Consider the following 22,258-nt stretch of genomic DNA (forward strand, 5'->3'; position numbering starts at 1 on the left):
AAAATATGAAGAGTCTATCGAGACATCACATTTGTAATATGGTGCGATTATCAACCTACCCTTCAGACAAATGCCCCAAACATTCCCATTTCCTCCTGTCCCCTCATTAAAATCTCTTCTCAAACTCCTTTATTTTTCTCCAACCCACCTCCAATCTCAACAAAAACTTTTGTCCTTCCTTTCCTCTAATATCCTTTGCATTGTCTTCCTTTCCTCTGTTAATTTGCTCACCACCCCCTCAGCCCCACCCCCTTTGCCCATATACATAATATAGGGACATCTCCCAAAATGGAATGATGATGAACAAAGTCCAATGCATTGACACAAGCTTTTAATTGAGATACTCAAACAATGTGGTGTCCTCAAAGGAATGTGACTTCACCTTCATCGCAAGTGCAAGGAGGGCACCTTCCGTTGGCTGTCCCATTAGGCTGTTTTCACGAACGATTGTGTTGTTGCAGACACAGCCAGCCTTGCAAAAGACAATTAGCAAACAAAATATTTCAGGTAGGGAGTAAGTATAAGCAATAACCATATTTTGTTTCTGAAACCCAGTTGTTGATGAGCTTCACACAATTTTGGAAAGAAAAGAAAATGGTTAACATATTTCAAATGATGTTAACAGTTATAAACTAAAAAAGTTATATAATAGACTCGGTGTTGGCTTAAGATGTTGGTAAAACGAGTATGAGCATGCTGGTAACATCAGCGACACAGCTGTGCCCCCAGAAAATTATGCAGCCAAGCAGCCACAGGCTGCATATGAATAAATAAAATAAGTTACATCATGAGATAAGGCGGGCTCCAGTTTAACTTTCTGTTACAGCAAGATGTGGTCCTGCTCCACAACACCTGATATATCCTCCAATTAAAATGGCATGAAGTTATTTGATTGAAATCATGATATCAAATAACCGCTCGGAGTCTGGGAGGTCCGCAGTTCAAACCCCAGCAGAGTCATAACAAAGACTTTAAAACGGTACTTGCTGTGTCCTTACTAGACGCTCAGCATCTAAAAGGATAGAACACGGACAATCCCCATCGGTTGGCATCCACAGGGAGGAGGAAATGCTCCGAGTGATGTGAGGAAAGCAGCACCTTTATTGTGACATCGCTGTTTCCCAGAGTATTCCACGAAGTGACGGCACTTCCCCAAGCTTAGTGGCTGTGTTAAGCGCTTGCTCCATCAGTATGTCCGTGTGTGTGTGTGTGTGTGTGTGTGTGTGTGTGTGTGTGTGTGTGTGTATGTATGTATGTATGTATGTATGTATGTATGTATGTATGTATGTATGTATGTATGTATGTATGTATGTATGTATGTATGTATGTATGTATGTATGTATATATATATATATATATATATATATATATATATATATATATATATATATATATATATATATATATATATATATCCTCCTCTTATTAAAAACTGTGATGTTTAACCAATATCCAACAAATTATGCAATTAGACAAATTCTGCCCAATTCACATAGATTATGGATGCAGTAAAAATTTGCCAAAACGGTGGGAGGGGTGAAGGGGAGAGAAATATATGTTGACAACAGAACCCCAATCACAATCATAATATCTAGTGGTAAGGACACCACAAAATTAAAGAGATCTTTGGTTGAAATCAGACCAAAGGCAGTAGTATTAAAATTTGGATTTCAATCGTTCTGTAAAAAATACGAAAGAAAGAAGCCTCCGGAAAATTTCCATATCACAAATCAGACCGACGATTAAAGCAAAACTAGTTCATTAATGAGCTTGTGATAGGGCATATTCTGCTTTTCACATTTAGTCTCGTCCACCTGTCGTGCCAAGTCAACCATCGATCATTCATGCAACAGACTCTTGATGGAACATCGGTATTATTAAACCAGTTAATTGACAAGAGTTATTCTGAGCATTACATCCCAAGCCTGTCCGTGCGGAGGATGCAGACAGAGTGCAATCCCCAAATTAAATCAATCGGATCTTATATTCTTCCATAGCCGGCGTTCTACTTCCTGTTACATTAATTCCGATAAAACACACAAATGCTGCAGTGCAGTACTGTCGGACCCCGACATTCACGGGAGATATGCTCCTGAAAAATGCTGCAAATGTCGAATCCTCAAATGTCGGGCATTGTTTCAATGGGAAATAGAAGGGTTGACAGATATGCCTGTTGACAGGTTGACAGACCTCTTCGACGTCGCGATGTTGACCGATATGCCTGTTGACAGACCTCTTCGACGTCGCGATGTTGACATATATGCCTCCCCCCACATTATTACATCATTCCACATACTTGTACCACCAACTTTGATTTAAATCCCTGAACCCAGATTGAAAGTACAGGATGTTCCAAAAAGACATAGACAACTTTGGGTGTGAATATATTTTGTACCACAAATTAAGCAATGACGCCCTTTGTTTCATGTTACAGAAACTCAAAAAGTTTTCTTTATTTTCAGGTCTGGTGGTTTAACGTAAAAGAAAATGGCGACAGTACGTCGAATGGTACATCGAGACGAGATCCGACATGCAAGTTCAGCGTAATTTCCATACAAGGTATGGAAGGAATCCGCCATCACGGACTGGTATCAGAGTGGTAAAAGAGGTTTAAAGAGACTGGAAGATGTCAGAAACAGAAAAGTACCGGACAACCAAGCACAAGTGCAGCAGACGTTGAACGAGTGCGTGAATCATTTCAACAAAGTCCCAGAAAATCAATTTGATGCGCATCCAGAGAACTGGGACTATGAACTACCACTGCACACAGAATTTTGCATAAAAGACTGAAGCTTTATAGGGTGTCCCAAAAAATATACAACTTTTAAAATGCTTCGTTTGATCCTAAAAAAAGAAGTAATTTTGTCACTAATGCTTCATTTCTTGTTGCAGAGACCCTGAAGTTTATTTTGATACCAAGCAAGCGCCAGAAAAATGCCAAGACTGACTGTACAACAACGGACGAAAATTGTCAAACAGGTGCAACGTCTTTACTCGAGACATTTCGGTATCCACTTGCGCCATGCACCAAACTTTCGGACAATAAAATGCACCATCGCAAGGTTTACCAATGTGGGAACCATCTGTGACCTTCACAAGGGTCACAGTGGTCGGAAGAGAACAGGTCGTAGTGAAGAAAATGTGGAAATGGTGAGACAGGCAGTCGTTCAGAGTCCAAAAAAAATCGATTCGACGACTTTCTGCCGAGACGAACATTCATAAGAGTGATGGATGTTCCATCAGTGATGGAGTTCAGAGGATCCTTCACCAAGACATTCATGCCTTTCCATACAAAATTCAAACGGAAACGGTGCTTACTGATCAACAGAAATGCAAACGACTAGACTTTGCAAATTGGTTCTCAGGAAAGTTGGAGGAAGATGCAGACTTCCTCAAAAAAACTTCACATGACGGACGAATGCCATGCTCATTTGTCTGGGGAGGTAAACAAGTAAAACTTTCGGTACTGGGGAATTGAAAATCCTGGTAATTCATCAACTGAACTGGTGCCTTGATCTGTTCTCAAAGTCACCATGTGGGTGGCGGTTGGTTGGTATGGGATAATTGGTCCATACTTCTTTGAAGATGACCAGGGACGCACTTGTACGGTAAACCAGATGAACTATCGCGAAATGATTCAGAAATTCTATCTGCCTGAGCTCCGTACTCAGGCCCGTAGGAAAAACAACCTGATCCAGATGAGAACCCAGTGGTTCCAGCAGCATGGGGCCCGCCCCATACAGCCAGGGAAACAAGGCGCATTCTCAACCAACATTTTGAGGGCCGCTTTATTTCCCTCTACGAAGACGTTGAGTGGCCACCATATTCCCCTGACCTTATTCCTCCAGACTTCTTCTTGTGGGGGTATCTCAAGGACAGGATCTATGGAAACCCTAGGCCTCAGACTCTTGATCAGCTGAAGGAAAACATCCACCGAGAAATCCAGAACATTCCTCAGGAAACGTTTCCCAAAGTGATGGAGAACATGACAACGCGTTTGCAGGCAGTGATCGGACAACGTGGAGCCTACGTCGAACATGTGGTCTAAAAGAAAACGACGATTCTATGCAAAAATTTTAATTTTGGTGCCAATTTTGACATTGGTACAATAAACTTCAACCTTTCAGCTTTCTATCCAGCCATATATCTTTTTTTTTTTAATATATGTTATGACCATCCTCTTTGCAGATGAAAAGTTGTATATTTTTTGGGGACACCCTGTATACCTATAAGATGCAACTTCTGTAGGAACTCAAACAAATGACGGACACAAACGGAAGGTGTTTGCCTTGGAAATGCTCAGTCGCATAGAGGATGACGAGGATTACCTAAAAAAGGTCATGTTCACAGACAAAGCTTGCTTTCATGTATCGGGGAAGGTCAACCAGCACAATACGAGTGTCTGGGGATCTGAAAAACCCCCACATGGTCATTGAACACATACATGACAGTCCTAAGGTCAATGTGTGGTGTTGCCTTCTCCATGACCGCTTTGGTGGGTCCATTTTTCCTTGCAGAGGATACAATAACTTCAACAATTTACATGAACATGTTGGAAGGATTTGCCTTCCCACAGATTGAGGACCTGCAACCCTATGTCATTTTTCAACAGGACGTCGCTCCCCTCATTGGGCCTTCATCGTTCCTGCCATCCTGAATGAAAATTTTCCAGGTCGCTGGATTGACCAAGACAGACCAACCACCTGGCCCCAACGATCACCAGACATAACCCCCCTTGATTTTTTTCTGTGGGAATTTGTCAAAGATGTCTGCAACATCAAGTTGGCACACCTGCATGATCTTTGTTCGTGGATCACAGCTGTATGTGCACTGGTGGATGCAAAAACGCTGAGCCAAACGTGGCAAGAACTCGTGCACCGCTTTGATGTCCTGCACATGTCAAACAGAGCTCACATAAAAGTGTATTCATGGTGTGCACAAAACGTTATGAGTTTCTGTGTCATATAAATCAAAGAGTATTGTTGTGTCATTTGTAGTACGAAATATATTAACAACCAAATTTGTCCAGGTCTTTTTGGAACACCCTCTGTTATATAATTCTGGCTGACAGACCATGCGTCCGATCAGGTTGAAATTTAAAACATATTCCCCATGACTAGAATCATAATTATGAAATTTCACATCAATTGATGGAGCAGTTCAAGAGAAAGAATTTTTGAAAGATTTTTGTTCACTTCAATATGGTTGCCAGACAATGTGACCTATTAATTATATCACTGGGGAACAAATTTTTTCTTATCATCTGTTGCATGAGATTTTTCAACTTATTCTATGTATATTTTCAATGCTGATTTCAAATCTGAAATCGGTTTTCCTCTACATGCTCTAGTTTTCATGCAATTTGAAACTTGCGATTTTCGCAAAAAAGGACACCCATTGCTATTTGCACTCGGGATAACTTGAGAACTCGGGGTGCAATTTCGGACATTAGTGGAAATATACGATGCCTAAACTGCTAAATAACTATAGACCATATTCGTTTTGCTGCTAACGATTTGCTCACGATTTATTTGACATCAATTTTATTTATCTTTGTTGATATTTATTTATCTTTATTAAAATATATTCTTTAACTTTATGTTTTTCTTTGTTTCAGATCTGATGGTGGCTTCTTCAATAAGACATAAATGTGTAAATAATCCTGATGCATTCTGTTATGTATGTGGCTGCTACACACTACTTCGTCAAAAGCGCAATATAACATCGTTTGTAAGGCGTGTCTATAAAGCCTATTTTGATGTTCCCCTTGGAGACCAAGACGAGAAATGGGCTCCTCATATTGTATGTCATAATTGTGAGGAAATACTTCGTGACTGGACAAAAGGAAAACGAAAGGGTCTGCCTTTTGGAGTTCCCATGGTTTGGCGAGAACCCAAGGACCACGTAACTGACTGCTATTTTTGCCTGGTCAACACAAAGGGTGTCGGCAAGAAAAACCGGCAAAAGATCTCCTATCCCTGTATTCCCTCAGCAATTCGACCTATTCCACACTCTGAGGAACTCCCCGTTCCAGTCTTTAATGGTTTTGTCTTATCTGAAGATGAAGGCAGTGAACATGATCAGCAAGAGCACGAGGGTTGTGATGACGGGCTTCAATAAATGGTTTCAGAATCCGAAGCCTCCTCATCTGATACCAAACGAAGTCATCAGCCCCTCAGCAGTTTAGCCAACCGGAATTGAATGACTTAGTGTGTGATGTGGGGCTCTCCAAGAGAGCAGCTGAGGTATTGGCCTCCAGGCTGCAAGAAAAATATACTTGACCACTCTGCAAATGTTTCATATTTCTGAAAGCGGGACCAGATCTTTGACCAGATCTTGTTTACTGCCACGATATCCCAGGTCTTCTCAGGCAATTAGGTGTTACTTCGTATAATCCAACAGAATGGCGATTATTTCTGGATACCTCTAAGCGCAGCCTCAAGTGTATTCTCTTGCACAATGGCAATGTTTATGGAGCGGTTCCAGTTGGTCACGCAGTGCATTTGCGAGAAGAACATAATGACATAAAAATGGTCATTGACTTACTCAAATATCACGAGCACAACTGGATCATTTGTGTGGACCTGAAAATGGTCAACGTTCTCCTTGGTCAACAGAAAAGCTTCACAAAGTTTCCATGCCATCTCTGCATGTGGGACAGGCGAGCTCGAGAGAAACACTGGATCCAGAAGGAGTGGCCCATCCGTTTACTCTGGAAGCAGGCATGCCAAACATTGTGAATGACCCAATCGTCAGCCGAGAGAAGATCATTTTTCCCCCACTCCATATCAAGCTCGGCTTGATGAAACAGTTCGTGAAGGCATTGAGTACTGATGGTGAATGTTTTCAACATATAGTTTCAGCTTTTCCTGCTTTGTCTTTCTAGAAGATCAAAGCAGGTGTGTTCGATGGGCCTCAAAAATTTGTGCCCTTGTACGTGATGAGGAATTTGTAAGGAAGATGAATGACAAGGAGAAGACAGCGTGGCTGTCTTTCGTCGCAGTTATACAAAACTTTCTTGGTAACAAAAAGGCAGATAACTATGAGTTTCTGGTTACTAGAATGCTGTTGGCTTTTTGCGATCTTGGGTGCAACATGAGTGTCAAGCTCCATTTCCTGAATAGTCACCTTGATCAATTCCCTGAGAACCTTGGGGCTGTAAGTGAGGAACAGGGAGAGCACTTCCATCAGGACCTCATGACGATGGAAAAGCACTACCAAGGGTGATGGGACAAAAATATGATGGCAGACTACTGCTGGAGCATCAAACGAGATTGCCCTGTGGAAGTCCACAAACGCAAGAGCGGCAAGCGCAAATTCTTGCCTGAATTACAAGGACCTATTTGAACTTTGCATTCCATCCTTATCAATTGTTCTGAATCACCTATCGTCTTTATGTCAAAATATATGTTAATTTAAATTTGCTTTTCATACAAATTGTAACTTACCAAATAAATGTTGATAATGGTGGATTGCAAAAAATCTAGAGCTTACAGAGAGAAATTAACTTCAGATTTGAATTCAGCACACTCAAACAAGGTAAGATCAAGTGCTGGTATCAATGCAACAAAAACTTTGTTCCCCAGTGTATTCGTGACCACCCTGATATCCCCAAGGCTTGGGGAACATGTGGGTGAAGTTTCCCCTCGATCTCTCAAGCTGTTCTTGAGAAGAAAATTTTTTTAAGGCTTATTCTTCAAAAAAATCATACCTGCAAAGCCATTTGACCAATGACATCAAATGTGGAAAACGTTTTGCTCCTCATGGAGAGACGATCGTACCTGTAAAGCTTCGCATCGATCTGTTCAACCATTTCGGAGAAGATTTTTGAAGACTATTATGTTAAAAAAAAAATGGCTGCCGAACCACATGACCAATTAAGTCATCAATTTTTCCACCATACAATATTGCCCGAGATGACCATAAAAATTTTTTCATACTGATCGGAAAAAGCAATTACGTTAGCAATTATGACATCATTACGGAGCCACTTTTGACATTATTTTTTTTTTTAAATCACACATTTCCCATGTGGAGTACTTCACATGTGCCAAGTTTCGATTTCTTCCATGGAGCAGTTTTGGGGATACAAAGGTCCAAAGGTTTTCCTTTATTCCAACATGGCTGACATCACGTGACCTATGACATCATAATTATCATTAAAACATTCTACATGAGTAGTCACACCAATGGTGAAAATTTTGGGTCAATTGGAAAAGCAGTTGCAGAGAAACAGAAAATTAGCACAGCTGGACGTACAGACGGACGGACAACCCAAAAACAAACATAATGCCTGTGGCAACTTCATCAGCAGAGGCATAAAAAGGGGGATAGGTTCCTGGTAGTTTGTGATTCATAAGGGAAAATCAAAAATCCCGTGAAAAAACTGCGAACACGCCCACAAATGTAGAAGCAGGTCAGAAAACCGCGAATGTAGAAGCAGGTCAGAAAAATCGCGGATACGCCCGTGAATGATGAAACAGGTCAAAAAAAAAAAAACGCGAAAAGCCATGGGTATAGAAGGTCAGAAAAAACCGCAAATACACCCGTGAAAAATCATGAATACGCGAAGCACAGGACTGCAAATGTAGAAGCAGGTCACATTTTATGAGCCACGAATAGCAGAACTGCGAATGTCTGTTTTTGTAACACAATTTCAGTGAACACTAACTTGTCCTCAGTCACTTTCCTATGATTACTCAGCCACACAACAGACCGGGTGCAGTTATGAACATCATATCATACATTAGCAATTATTGGGAAGAAGATGAACAGGCATAAAAAAAAAAGTCAGCTGGTCCTGACAGTCTTCATCCTCAACTGCTGAAATAAACACCCAGCTCTATAGCAATACCCCTGACAATGATATTCTGCAAGTCACTGTAGGAAGGAGTTCTGCCTGAAGTGTGGAAGGCAGTTCGGAAGACAGCTAACATCACACCAATATTTAAGGAGACTTGACAGAAGGCTGAAAACTACAAACCTGTCAGCCTCATTTCAGTCGTTGCAAAGATCATGAAGAGCAAAGATCAATTAATTGAGTATTTGGAAGAAAATTGCCTGCTCACAGGGAGTCCGTCTGACTTCACACCAGGAAAGTCATGTTCTACATATACTCTTTGGGTGCTGGAGGAATGAATGGGACTCCTAGATGAAGGGAAGCCCGTTGATGTGACTATCAACATTGAAAGATTTTAAGTGAGTATCCGAGTGTCCCTCACTGGAGACTCCTAAAGACGTTGAAAGCCTATGCAGTCGACAGAAAGATCTTGCCTTGGATTCGTTATTCACTTCTTGACAGGCAGGCTGTAGTATGCAACCGTGAACAGGGCTACTTCTCCCTTAATAACTGTTTCAAGTGGAATACAGCAGAACCCCAGACTTACCAACAGAAAGTACAGCCGTTTTCTTAAGACAACAAGATGTATGGCTCAGTATGTAATGTTGCCAGGAACAGAAAATCTTCAAGCCAATCTTCTTCTTCTTCTTCTGTATGGCAGCTTGGCTGTCAGGTGGCTATCATTTTGTTGGGGCATGGCTGTGCTGCTGATGCTGTGCCCCTATACCAGTACATTGGTGCTCATTTTGCCGACCTCCGAAGGATGACAGGCTGAGTCAACCCCAAATGATATTAATTCAGTGGACAATGGGACTTGAACTCAGGACACTAAGATCCCAAGCCAGCCACCCAAACCGCTAAGCCAACACCAGGCTTCCAACCAATCTGAACAAGACGATCACCTGGTTTGAAAGATGGCAACTACCTTTCAATGAAGGAAAGTGCAAGGTTTTTATACACAGGCAGAGGCAACGGAAATGTTGGGCACAGTTACAAAGGAAATGAACTTGAGTGCCACTATGGAGAATGACTTCAGTCACCATCCACGCAAAGTTGAAATTCCACCAGCATGTCTCTTTGCTGGTGAACAAGGCCGACCGACTATCAGGATAGTCAAAAGAAAATGTAGTTGCCTGAGTAAAAGGACTCTCTCTCTCTACTGTTCAAGACACTTGCTCAACCTCAGTTGACATATGGAAAGTACTTGTGGCACTTTTGTTACAAAGACGACACTGAAAAGGTCAACATAATACAATGGAGAACTCCCATACTTGATCCTGAAGTATGCCAGGTGAGCTACCAGGGAAGCTCAGGGAGTTGAACATGCATTCCCTCAAATACTGAAGACAAAGAGATATGATATTGGTGTACTAAATATTGCATGGAATTGTCAAACTGGATCCAGAGCACTTTGTCACTCAAAGCCACTATTCATCTACAATGGATAACTCTGAAATTGTTCAAAGAAAGGAGGCGCTTCGAAGTTTCAAGCAAATTCTTCAGCAATCGAGTGATGGACAACTGTAACAGTCTGCCACAGCAAGTTGTCCAGTTGTCCAATTGTTCAAAGTTAACTTTGACAGGCATTGGTGGAGGAAAATATTTGACTTGTACTGATCTCTCACACAGTCACACATGATAGGTTTTGCTGAAGCAGAAACCGGGAACTAGAGGATACTTCCTCAGAAAACTACGACTACGATGACTTCGACTGGTTTATTTGTCCCAACATTAAATCCTGTATCCTGGTGATTTTCCCATCGGCTCTTAATGGTCCTTGCCATCCATGCCATGTCTTGAGTCCTTATCCGATAAGAAATGTGTACAAGCTCCACTAAAGGACTTTGGTTATAAACAAGGTTATAAACCTGCTTATAAACAAGGTTTCATTGGCTTCCTTGTAGTAAGGGTTCATTACTAATTGCAACACAATCATCATATTTATATATATTTCTTGGACCACACATAAAAGGTGTTTAAAAGTGATTTTGTTTCTTAGTCATTTCAACGATATTTTAAAACATTTGAAAGCGTGTTGATGTCTAGTGAAGGTATGCCTTGAAGGTGCAAGTATGTTTGGTAATAGATGGAATCAATAGACCGTTCATCAAAGCATGCTAACCACCATGGTAAGCTGGGGAAGCTGGAGTTTTGGACATTAATCCTCCGTTGGAGCAAAAGTGGAGCTCAAAAAAAAAAAAATTGTTCTGACAAAGGGTTAACGGCTAAAAGGTCAGCTTCACATTGCTTCCCAAGGTGGTTAAATGTACTTCAATCAATGTTCTGTTAATTCCATTCATTGTTCAGCCTCTTGCCAACACAGATCGACACGAGCCTTCAGGAATAAGATTCGTTTTCCATTATGGTTGGTCAAGCATCATGAAATATAATACGATATACATGAATGACTTGAGATAACCCTGAAATGGGGAATATATTTGTGTCGAAAAATGAGGCATATTCAGAACATATGGGAGAACGAGAATTGATTGTTTTTTTCTTTAACATGTATAACAATTACAAAGTATTACCTCAACAAGCTTGGTGATAGACGGGTGAGAAAAACCATGCACACACTCGCCATCCAGTCGCACATCACCATCTGCATTATAACCCACACCTGTCACCTGTCGAGATATTTTAGTTCACACATTTAAGCCAGTCATTACAATATTTCATACATACAACTGAAATGCTAAGTATTTAACAATTTAAACATTGATTCTTGTTTTAAAGCAAACAATAGGCAAAACAAGAACGGATACAAGATGTTTGTGATTTTAACAATTCATTTAACCATCGGACGATAAATCGGGTACAAGTACACCCCCCAAATCACATTGAAACTTACATATATATATATATATATATATATATATATATATATATATATATATATATATATATATATATATATATTGTCTCAACTGTTGTCTGAAGGTTAAGAATGCTTGATGTGATTGCAAATAGAGGTTTGAAATCCAGTTTTACATGATGATAAATTCACATTAGCTTTGGACAAACATTTGCTCAAGAACAAAAACAATGGACAAGAATTCTTACATCAGCATGAAGACCATCTGCTGTCTGAAGGCAAGTCACAGTCATTTCATTTTTCGTGAGCGTGCCCGTTTTGTCTGAACAAATGACATTGCAGCATCCTACGAGGAAAAAAAGAAAGAAAAAACACAAACAACAATCCCAGCATTAAAGCAATGCTCTTTCATGGAAAATAATATGTACAGCTTCAAACTCAGTGACAGCATTTGTTCCCGTTGGTTATAATACTATTGCATTCACACTTTTTATGTTGCAAGCATTGAAGCAAACGTCTGAGCATCATAAAAAGCCATTCGAGCAATGATCATGGCATGTTCGTCAAGTTTGATTTGTTGAATAGCCAGTTTGTGTGTTCATATTTGGTTATCAATGTGCATAAGCAATAACTCTATTCAGAAAGAATCGTTGTATGGGCAGTGAACTCAACCATGTATACATACAATTCTTAAAATCTGGTTTGATGAAAGGTTACATTCAAGTTTTGGTTATTTTTGTAATCCAGGATACCCTTCTGAAAATGTCATAATTTGGGTAAGTATAGTCAACTTAAGTTATGCTTCATTAGAATAAGAATTGAAAAACAATATCAAGCAGCAGGCCTGTGGAGATAATAAGTAAGTTATCAACACTTTCATGTTGTTGAATCGACAGTAATATCTTTTTCTAATGAACTTCATCGTCATAATAGCTGATGGGTTTAATCAAAAGACAGCATGTCGTACTTCAAAAGCATATTCCATATGTATCTGTCACTGAGGATGTAAAATGAAGGAAAACACAAAAAACAGGAAATTTTAGAACATGCAGTTGTGGTTGTCATGACTATAGTTGTTGTTGTTTGTGTGCTCCTTCCATGTAGTCCGCCAACCGATCAAAATTAAAAAAAAATTGCCCGGTCTGCTATAAAATTTTTGTGTTGATTTTCATAAAGAGACACCCTTTGAGTATATGAAAACCAATGTTGGCAATGGTGAAACTCTTGCGCAACAACACAGTCAACACTTTTGCGAGCCCCCTCTGATAACAAAATGTTGGCAAAAGCGAAGATGTAGGATGGGGGTAGGGGTAATTCATATTGTCCTAAAATCATAACCACTAAACCTATATACACAAATGACCCCTCATATTAAAGAGGAGTTCATTTCCTATATCACAATTGGTGTAGATTTAACCTACCTTCAATTGACAAGGTTATATGTCAAACAACAAAAGATTTATGTAACTCAGAAATGCTTGACTATCAATGGGGTCAGGAACAAGAACATACTTTTACATGCCATGGTTTTAAGGAAGATAAAATTAGAAATGGATTAACACAATATTGTGACATGAAACATCCTCTTCAGAGGAAGAGTCACTCTCTGAAACAACTCCACCACATGAACCTCTCTGACCAAGGCATATGCATGTCACTCAGCAAGGCACAGCAGCCTTTTTGCATGAACATCGTTTCAGACATTTGGATAATTTGCACATGCAAGACACCGTTTTGTCTATGTTTGGCTTGGCTGGCTTAGACATGAGAATTGGGACCAGTTTTCCATTGATAAGGGTTCTGCCAAATGTTGTGGCTGGGGGAAGTGCTCGGTCACTGAGATGTGCACGTCTATACAGAAGCAATTGATACAATGCTCTTAAAACAAGGAAGTAAAACGCATCTTCTGTTGCTGGCAGTGACCTAAGGTCTAATTTTGAAGATACAAACATATGCTGCCTGAGGGTATCGAAACAGCTGAACCCTTTTTGGCCATGCAGCGCAGTTCAGTATACTCTGGCCTCATCAATGACACATTCTGTTGCTGCCATTTCACTATCTCTTCCAAAATCAACAAGGTGGGGAAGGTTTCCTATCAGTCCCAGAGAAACCTGTGCCGCTCTTCTTTTCACAGGAACACAGGCATCATCCCAACTGACTGGAAGAGGGGCCTTGTTGTCCCTCTCTGGAAAGGGAAGGGTGATCGCCAAGACTGCAAAAACTACCGAGGGGTGACGCTGCTCTCAGTGCCGGGCAAGGTCTTTGCTCGGATAATTCTTGATAGGGTTTGCCACCATCTGCTTGAGCACCAGCGTCCAGAGCAGTCAGGCTTTACACCAAAGAGGTCAACGATTGACCGTATCCTTGCACTTCGTGTCCTCATCGAACACAGACGAGAGTTTCGGCAGGGGCTGCTTGCAGCCTATGTTGATCTCTGTAAAGCGTTCGATTCAGTGAATCGGGATGTCCTCTGGAGGATTCTTGGTCTTCGTGGGGTGCCACCGAAACTGATCGATCTGATGTCTGAACTCTACTCTGGTACTGAGAGTGCTGTGAAGTGTGGTGGTACCATCTCTGACTTATTTCCAGTTGTTACTGGAGTTCGTCAGGGATGTGTACTTGCCCCCACACTTTTCAGCACTTGTATGGACTGGATTCTAGGGAGGATGTCGGAGAGATCAAGTTGCGGTGCATCGTTTGGCAATGTCAAGATCTCAGACCTTGATTTTGCAGATGATGCAGTCATCTTTGCGGAGACTTTAGACATCCTCTTGGGGGCCCTCGAGGTGCTGAATGAGGAGTCGGAGCCGTTGGGATTACAGATTTCTTGGGTCAAAACTAAGATCCAGGCTTTCGGTGACATCTTGGATGCTGCTGTCCTGTCTGTGTCTGTTTGTGGTGAGGATGTTGAGGTCGTGGAGAGATTCACTTACCTTGGCAGTGATATTCATGTCTCCGCAGGTTGTGAGCCGGAGGTCAATAGACGTCTGGGTCGGGCCTGGGGAGTCATGGATTCACTGGATCATGGGGTGTGGCGCTGCCGGTACCTGTGCGGGAGGACGAAAGTCTGAGTCTTCAGGTCCTTGGTACTTCCAGTCTTGCTCTATGGGTGCGAGACTTGGACTTTGACCAAGGATCTGAGACGGAGACTTAATTCCTTTGGTACCAGGTCTCTTCGGAGAATCCTTGGCTATCGCTGGTCGGATTTTGTGTCCAACGAGCGGTTGCTGAGAGAGACTCGGATGAGATTTGTTACCTGCATAGTCCGTGAGCGTCAGCTGCGGCTGTATGGACATGTGGCTCGTTTTCCTGACGCTGATCCTGCTCACCAGATTCTCTCAGCGATGGAGTCTCATGAGTGGGAGGCCAGTGGGCCGACCACGTGCCTCATGGTTGCAGCAGGTTGACCATCATCTCAAGGAGATGGGGATGGGCCTGGCATCTGCCTGGGGGATGGCCAGACGGAGGCCCCTGGAGTACCGGCGGAAAGTGGACGCAGCGACGCGCTGTTCTGGCACATGCTCCCATACCTGACCTGACCTCTTCTTTTCCCCTTCTGAATGGGTAGCTCACTGTGTCACATCCACACAACACATATGTGCACAGAAGTGTAGCTGCGACATCAAGAGGATTTTCTGGTACTTCTTGCTCAACACTTCTACCAGCTCATGAATAGGTAGGTATTGATTCTGCCATTGTATCCAGAGTTCTTGCAATGTGTTCAAGCAGCAGAAGTGATATATACACAGCATAATTATGTCTGTATCTGTTGCATGCACAACAGCTCGATGGTGATCAAGATATTCCACACAATACGCAAGATGAGCAATAATCCTTGTGTCTGCCTCTTCATGTTCTTCACAAGGTAAGTCCAGAACTGAACTTGATGCTGATGTGATGGAAAGAGTGTGACCTTTGTTTTCCATCATACTACCAAGAATGATGGTCACTCCATCCGGAATAGCTTCAGGACTCTCACAAAGGGAAGTGCCAATGAAGTTCTGAAGATTTCCTTTATTTCTTGGATTCTTCATGAATAAATTCCAGTCCGGAATTTCTAGACTCTTGGATGGTGAGAATTGTCTTGCCTGGTCTGTCTGGTTTCTCCTCTGCTGCTCATCACCCTTCAAAGTATGGCTATCATCAAAATCATACTGATCACCAATGATGTTGACACAGTTGCACATTTCAGGTTTCAACTGCAGGATACACCTGCTTGCGAAGATACAGCTGGGGAAGTTCACCAAATGTTTTCACACCCATTTTTTGGTATTTATTTACAAATGCCATTGTGTCTACCAGATAAACTGTGTATAGGTCACTCTGTGGTAATGATGGCAGCTGTAAAACAACATCCTGCTCAGCTTCAGCAATTAGCACTGCCACGAAATCAGACTCGTTGCCTTTGCGCATTACAACCCCCTGTGCTAAGCGTGGATCAACCTCAAACAGGGATGATGGATAGTCTGTCCACTCATGGGAAAATGCAATCTGTCTTGTGACTGGGTCGGCATCTCGATAGAAACACAGCACACGTGTAGTTGCAGTCTCATCTTGATAGATCCTGATTAAACTCTGTTTCCTTGATGGTTTTGATTTCTTCTGTGAGGAGAAAGTTACCAGCTTCAGTGGTTCAATCTTAATAGAGACCACCTCTTCTGCTTTCATAATGGCTTCCATGCCCTTAGCTTGAGCATGGACCAAGTCTTTTGAAGCAGCCTTCTCACTAGTTGCTCTATTGAGCAGAACCACTTGGTTGTTACACTGGAATGGGTTTATCATCTGCTGGCATATCACTTTCTTGATCTCCTCAACATGCATATGTTCTTCTGTTGCCTGCTTCTGTGTTTCTCCATGATGAGTAGATTCCTGTTGGCCTAGATTAGCCATAGACTTTATGTTCTCTGATACAGCTGTGAGAAATGGTGCTGTTTTCACATATTTATCTCGAGCAGCTGGTGCCTGAGATATGCGTTTGAACAGAGATGTCTTCCCTTCATTGTTGTATGTCTGCTCCAGGGCCATGTCACTCCAAACACCATTGAATTTTCCTTTGGAAGAGTGAACTGTGAAGTACCCAACCTGGATCCAGCAAACCTTAACCGAACTGTGTTCAATAGAGTAAGAGGATTTTGGGGGTAGGGGTAACTTTGGTTGACAAAAATGTTAATTTTCTCTTTAAAAATTGATAGAACTCAATCAAATTTGCTGTTTTAATTAGCCATGGATACCATGTTCATATCACATTAAGAGAAATTAGTATTCTAATGCAGCATCTGCCTATGATAAGAAAAGTTCTAAAGGCCATCTTCAAAAAACGTTATTTTTAAGGCATTTTTCACAAAATTATGTACTTTTACGAGGTTTACTTTCACAAAGGCAATTTTTTTTGTCATTTTACAATGCACTGATTGAATTCTTACATTTAGTTCACATTTATTTTTCATGAATGTGATTTTTTAATTTTTTTAGAAATTTTATTGACAATTGCTGTTTTATCAAATTTTTCAAATCTTCCTCAAACAAAAACGGCCGCCAAAATTTTTCGCAAGAGCTTATGAATTGCCAACATTGGTTTTCATGAACTGCAAACATATATCTAAACATCCTGGGGGTGTAAAATTTTATAGCAGAGGCTGTAAGGTCCAACCCTAAAACAGCCTCGTACACAGGTTGGCTCCCGGACTAATGTACTTTTATACATTTTTTTAATTGCTTCGAGAAATATTACATGCAATTTTATGTGCTCCTTCCATGTTCTTCTAAATGGTTCCTACTTTCATAAAATAATTAATGTTTCGTTTGAATCACTGCGTGAAGAAACCACGAGTACTTCTCCTTCTTCAAACCCGAAAGAGTCTTTCAAAACAGGCAAGTTTGTGATTAAACAAACAAATTTTTGTTTCAAGTAAATCGATTATTAGCTTTCCAATCAAGTACATACATTATCACCTTTCCAACGGTACTATTTGTATTATTCGACGACAGCAGAAACCATTCCGAATGAAGCATGATGGAGAAACTCAGCTACTTTTATATCTAGATTATAGGATGAAGGGAATGGAAATTAACTTTGCACTATCAAGTCACAAATTCACCGCTATCATTTCCTGCATATGACATCATTGTATTGTAATGCAAGCAGTGCTGTGGCCAGCTATATCTGTCAACGCAGCTTAGATTGAGGCCATGCACCTCTCATGCAATTGATTTACATTCACTTGATTCTAGCTCTTACACGAGTCTCAATTGTATAAAAATTTAAAAAAATTTGCATACTTTTATGAGTTCCAAGCCAATCCAAAATGAATTTATGCCAAAATTACCGAACAGATCCGAATCAAGTTTTTGCTTCCAAGTCCGAGCATTGCATCCAAGTATATTATGCATCTTATTTTAAAGTACACATATCATCAGCACAAACAGCAAAAAACAATGCAACTAATATCATATGATTTGTCAGGCCCAGTCCTGAGTGTAAAAAGAACACAATGAAGCAATACATAGTGCCATAAATGTTCAGAATGAAAAAAACAACTTTAAAAAAATTACCCCCGTGTGGGGGTGACGGTCATCTCTATAATACCACAAGTTCTCAATGTTCAGTTATGATCGAAGACTACTGCACAGCTCGAACTGCGCAGCTCGAACTGCACAGCTCGGTTAAAGATGACTCGGCATTTTGGTGCGCGCGCACGAAATTATATTTTGAAAATAAATGCCAACGTTCACATTTCGGATTTTGAAACTTTTGCAACTTCGGCGGAAAATGTATAAAATATAAAAGGCTAAAAATGTTTTATATTTATATTTCATTTCTCCTTCCTTCCTTCCTTCTTTGCGAATCGCATCGGTGTTTTTGGCCATCTTCCAGATCACATGACTATCAAACGGGAAGGAAATTCAAAAATCTGTCCGGTAAGATACAAGATAATATTTTTTACTATCATAATCAATAAACAGTTGCCGAATATCTTGTAGAATGGCAGACTTGATAGGTTTTGAAAATGGCGATTTTTATAACTTACGTGACCTCGTGACCTTGAACCCAGACAAAAGTTATATCGTTGTGCAACACTCATCGACCTCTACCCACATACTAAGTTTCATCAAGATCGGAAAGAAAAATTGTTGACGGATGGACATTTAGTCCGGCTTTATTAGGTCATCTCTACCGAATGACCTAAAAAGCAAACCTTTTAATATAATCAAATAAATCACAAAAAGAACAACTGTGATGTCACAAGAAATTTACAGATCAACTGATAAACACTCATGATGAGACAAAAAAATCACCAGATCAGTCCTGATGAGAATAGATGGGCATCATACCAAGTGCCTCAACAATAGGCAGCTTCTTCACAATGGCGTTTTTCTTTGACATACGAATCACGCACAGTGCCAGTGTTACGGTGACTACAATAGGTAGACCTTCTGGAATTGCGGCAACTGCAAGACTGAAGCACCAAAGAAAAAGAAAAACAACATGCACGTTATATGCAAAATAAAATTTATTTTAAAAGAGCCACAGAAATCAGCTTACGAAATAATGTACATTCACAAGGTCTTCTAAAGCTATTTGGAAAGAGCAGAATATTATACAAGTATCAGGTATCAAGTATTGTGCATAACAAAGAGAAAAGATAAAGACAAAAAGATAAGAGCTCAAAAAATGTATTTTGTCAACGCAGAACTAACAAGAAAAAGGGCAATCAGAGATTGAAGACCCTGGCCATAACTTGTTTTGTGTGGTGTGTTGTGTGGTGTTTGTGTAGTTGTGTGTTGTGTGGTGTATTTTTTGTGTGGTGTTTGTGTAGTGGTATGTTACATAATTAATGAAACATAATTAGAACTTCCATTTTATAACTGCTGGCAGTGATGCCAGTTCAGCCATTTCAGAGGAGATTTTTAAAGCTTTTTTTTTAAACAATATGGCTGCCGAATCACGTGACTGATGACGTCATCAAAAAACATTTTGTGGACCATTTTATCCCCAGATGACCCTCAAAATTTTTCATACTGATCGAATGTAGTGTTCTACATATGCAAATATGATGTCATAACGTCATATGCAAACATGGCAGCTATGACGTCATTAAAAAAAAATCACTCCTTCCAATGAGCCATACTTGTTATCTGCCAAGTTTAATTTTTTTTCCTTGATGAGGTTTCAGAGATAGAGGTCCAAAGTGTTTCTGTTTTCCAACATGGCTGCCACACCACGTGACGTATGACGTCATAATTATCATTAAAACATTCTAAATGAGTAGTCGTACCAATGGTGAAAATTTCAGCTCAATCTGACAAGCGGTTGCTGAGATAAACATGAAAGTTCTGTGCAGACAAACAAACAAACAAGCAAGAAGAGCAATTAGAGATTGCAGACCCTCGCCAATCCTTCTTTTGAGTGGTGTCTTTTTATAGGTTTTTGGGTAAATCCAATATGGCTGCCAAACCATGTGACCTATAACGTCATACGTGTGAATATTGTGACGTCCACGGGACTTGAACAGTCCCGCCAACGTAGAATGAGCCGAAATGATGGAGGCGGTTTATTTATTTAACCCAAAGATGGCGGTTCCAATCGCTCTACCGCAAACGGGACGAGGAAGGTGGCACGAGTCGCTTTTCACTGAGTTGATGATGTTTATTTGTTTTTATTATTACCAGAAATAACAAGACTCGGCAAGAAGAGGGATCCGGGGCGATTCGACGGGATGGTGTGGGATCGGGCGTGGGGAAAAACACAGACAATTCCAATGAATATAGAGATCTCAAACCCTCTAAGGCGCCAAGCACGCACGCACACACACACACACACACACACACACACACACACACACACACACACACACACACACACACACACACACACACACACACACACACACACACACACAACGTAGCTATTTCTGGTGGTCAGGCTGGACCGTGGTGTGGACGCAACTGTCCCTGGATCGGCGTCGGACGAGCTGGCCTTGCTCTCGTCAGGGGGGCAGGAGAAACCGTGGTGCTGTCGACCTCCTGGTCTTGGCCCAAGTCCGCTCACAGCCGCCAGGGAACCAGTTCTGGCGCCAAGTTGCGAGCAGGAGAGGGAGGCAGGTCCGCCCGCCGTTCGACCCCGTACTCCGAGTCAGCAGAACCCCAGAGCCAACCAAGGTGAGGCACGAGGCTCAGCAAGGCTCCAAGACACGATCAAGAACACGATCGAATCAGCACAACAAGGATGCTCCCCGCGCAACAGCCTCCCCACCAAAAAAAACACGATCTTTTTGTTGTAATCTTCTTCCTCTTCCTTTTCGACCCCCGAACAGAACCTTTTTATCCTCCTGTCCTCGTCACTTCCAATCGAGCCGTTTATTGGCCCACCGCCGTCGCCTTCTGACAATCGTGATCACAGGGCGGAGCCATCCGCTGCACTGTCCTGTGACGTCACGGCCAGTCTCCAGAGAGTACCAAAAGGGGTTTACGCAGACACACTTACCCTATCCCGTGTCCCTATCTAATTACGTGACAATTATCATTTCCCCCCTTGAAGAAATGAAAATTTACTAGACAACTTATCACCACTGAATTGCTACTTATTACATCGAGATCCTGGTAAACTCGAACAGCATGGCATACCTAATTAAACATCCTAATTACCCTTTGAATGCATACACCCCCCCCCCCTCAAACGTAACAATATTTTGTTCCTCATGGAGAGGCGATCATATGTGTAAAGTTTCGCCTCGATCTGCTCAGCCACTTCAGAGAATATTTTTGAAGGCTGTGACTGATGATGTCATAAATTCTTTTCTGTGGAGCATTTTATCCCTCGATGACCCTCAAAATTTTTCATACTGATCAGATGTAGCATTCTACTTATGCAATTATGATGTCATAATAAAGGCACCTATGACATCATCAAAGCATCACACTTATTCCCTATGAGGAGTACTTGCCATGTGCAAAGTTTCAATTTTTTCCTTGATGCAATTTCAGAGATAGAGGTTCAAAATTTTTCCTGTTTTTCCAACATGGCTGCCACATAACACCATATGACCGATGATGTCATAATTATGATTAAAACATTCTACATGAGTAGTCGCACCTGTGGTGAAAATTTTGTTTCAATCTGACATGCGGTTGGGGAGAAAACCACGAAACTTCTGTGCGGACAAAACAACCAAACAGACAAACAAACAAATGGACCCAAATGCAATACCCTCTCCTTTGGTGAGGATGAAAAAGAGAAAAAGAGAGCAATAGATTAAAAAGAGGATGGAGACAGAGCGATATAAAAAGAGGAGTGGTGAAATATATCTCCCTCTTCTTTTTATCAAAATAATTAAGTTGCGCACAAAGAAAAAGAGAAATTTTTTTCAAAAACAAGAGATAAAGATTTTTTTTTTAAGAAAAAAAAATGAAAAGATAAAGATATTGAGATTTAAAAGGAAGAGAGGGAGAAAAAAAGAAAAAGAGCGGAGAGATTTAAAATATCATGAAACCCCGACAATTGTGGATTCATCATTTGCGGACCGTGCATATTCACGGTTTATAAAACCTCCACCATCAACGCTTTCTGGCAAAACCTATGACCACAGGCAGTCAATAACTTCAGA

General features: G+C 41.0%; 1 protein-coding gene across 3 annotated transcripts in view; it reads right to left on the minus strand.

Moving 5' to 3' along the window:
* The window catches only part of ATP2C1 (ATPase secretory pathway Ca2+ transporting 1), a 219,100-nt gene that overhangs the window by 75,125 nt on the left and 121,717 nt on the right, over positions 1-22,258 (minus strand). For all 3 annotated transcript variants that reach the window (XM_085846471.1, XM_085846473.1, XM_085846472.1), the window contains exons 12-15: positions 18,987-19,111; positions 11,903-12,000; positions 11,371-11,466; positions 383-472 (exon numbers count right to left, since the gene is read on the minus strand). In XM_085846471.1, the coding sequence (XP_085702597.1) occupies positions 383-472; positions 11,371-11,466; positions 11,903-12,000; positions 18,987-19,111 (409 nt within the window). The remainder of the gene's footprint in view (positions 1-382; positions 473-11,370; positions 11,467-11,902; positions 12,001-18,986; positions 19,112-22,258) is intronic.

Source organism: Eptatretus burgeri, chromosome 11 (genome assembly GCF_056783735.1).
Source record: "Eptatretus burgeri isolate ZD-2024b chromosome 11, Ebu_testis_v1, whole genome shotgun sequence".
NCBI lineage: Eukaryota > Metazoa > Chordata > Myxini > Myxiniformes > Myxinidae > Eptatretus > Eptatretus burgeri.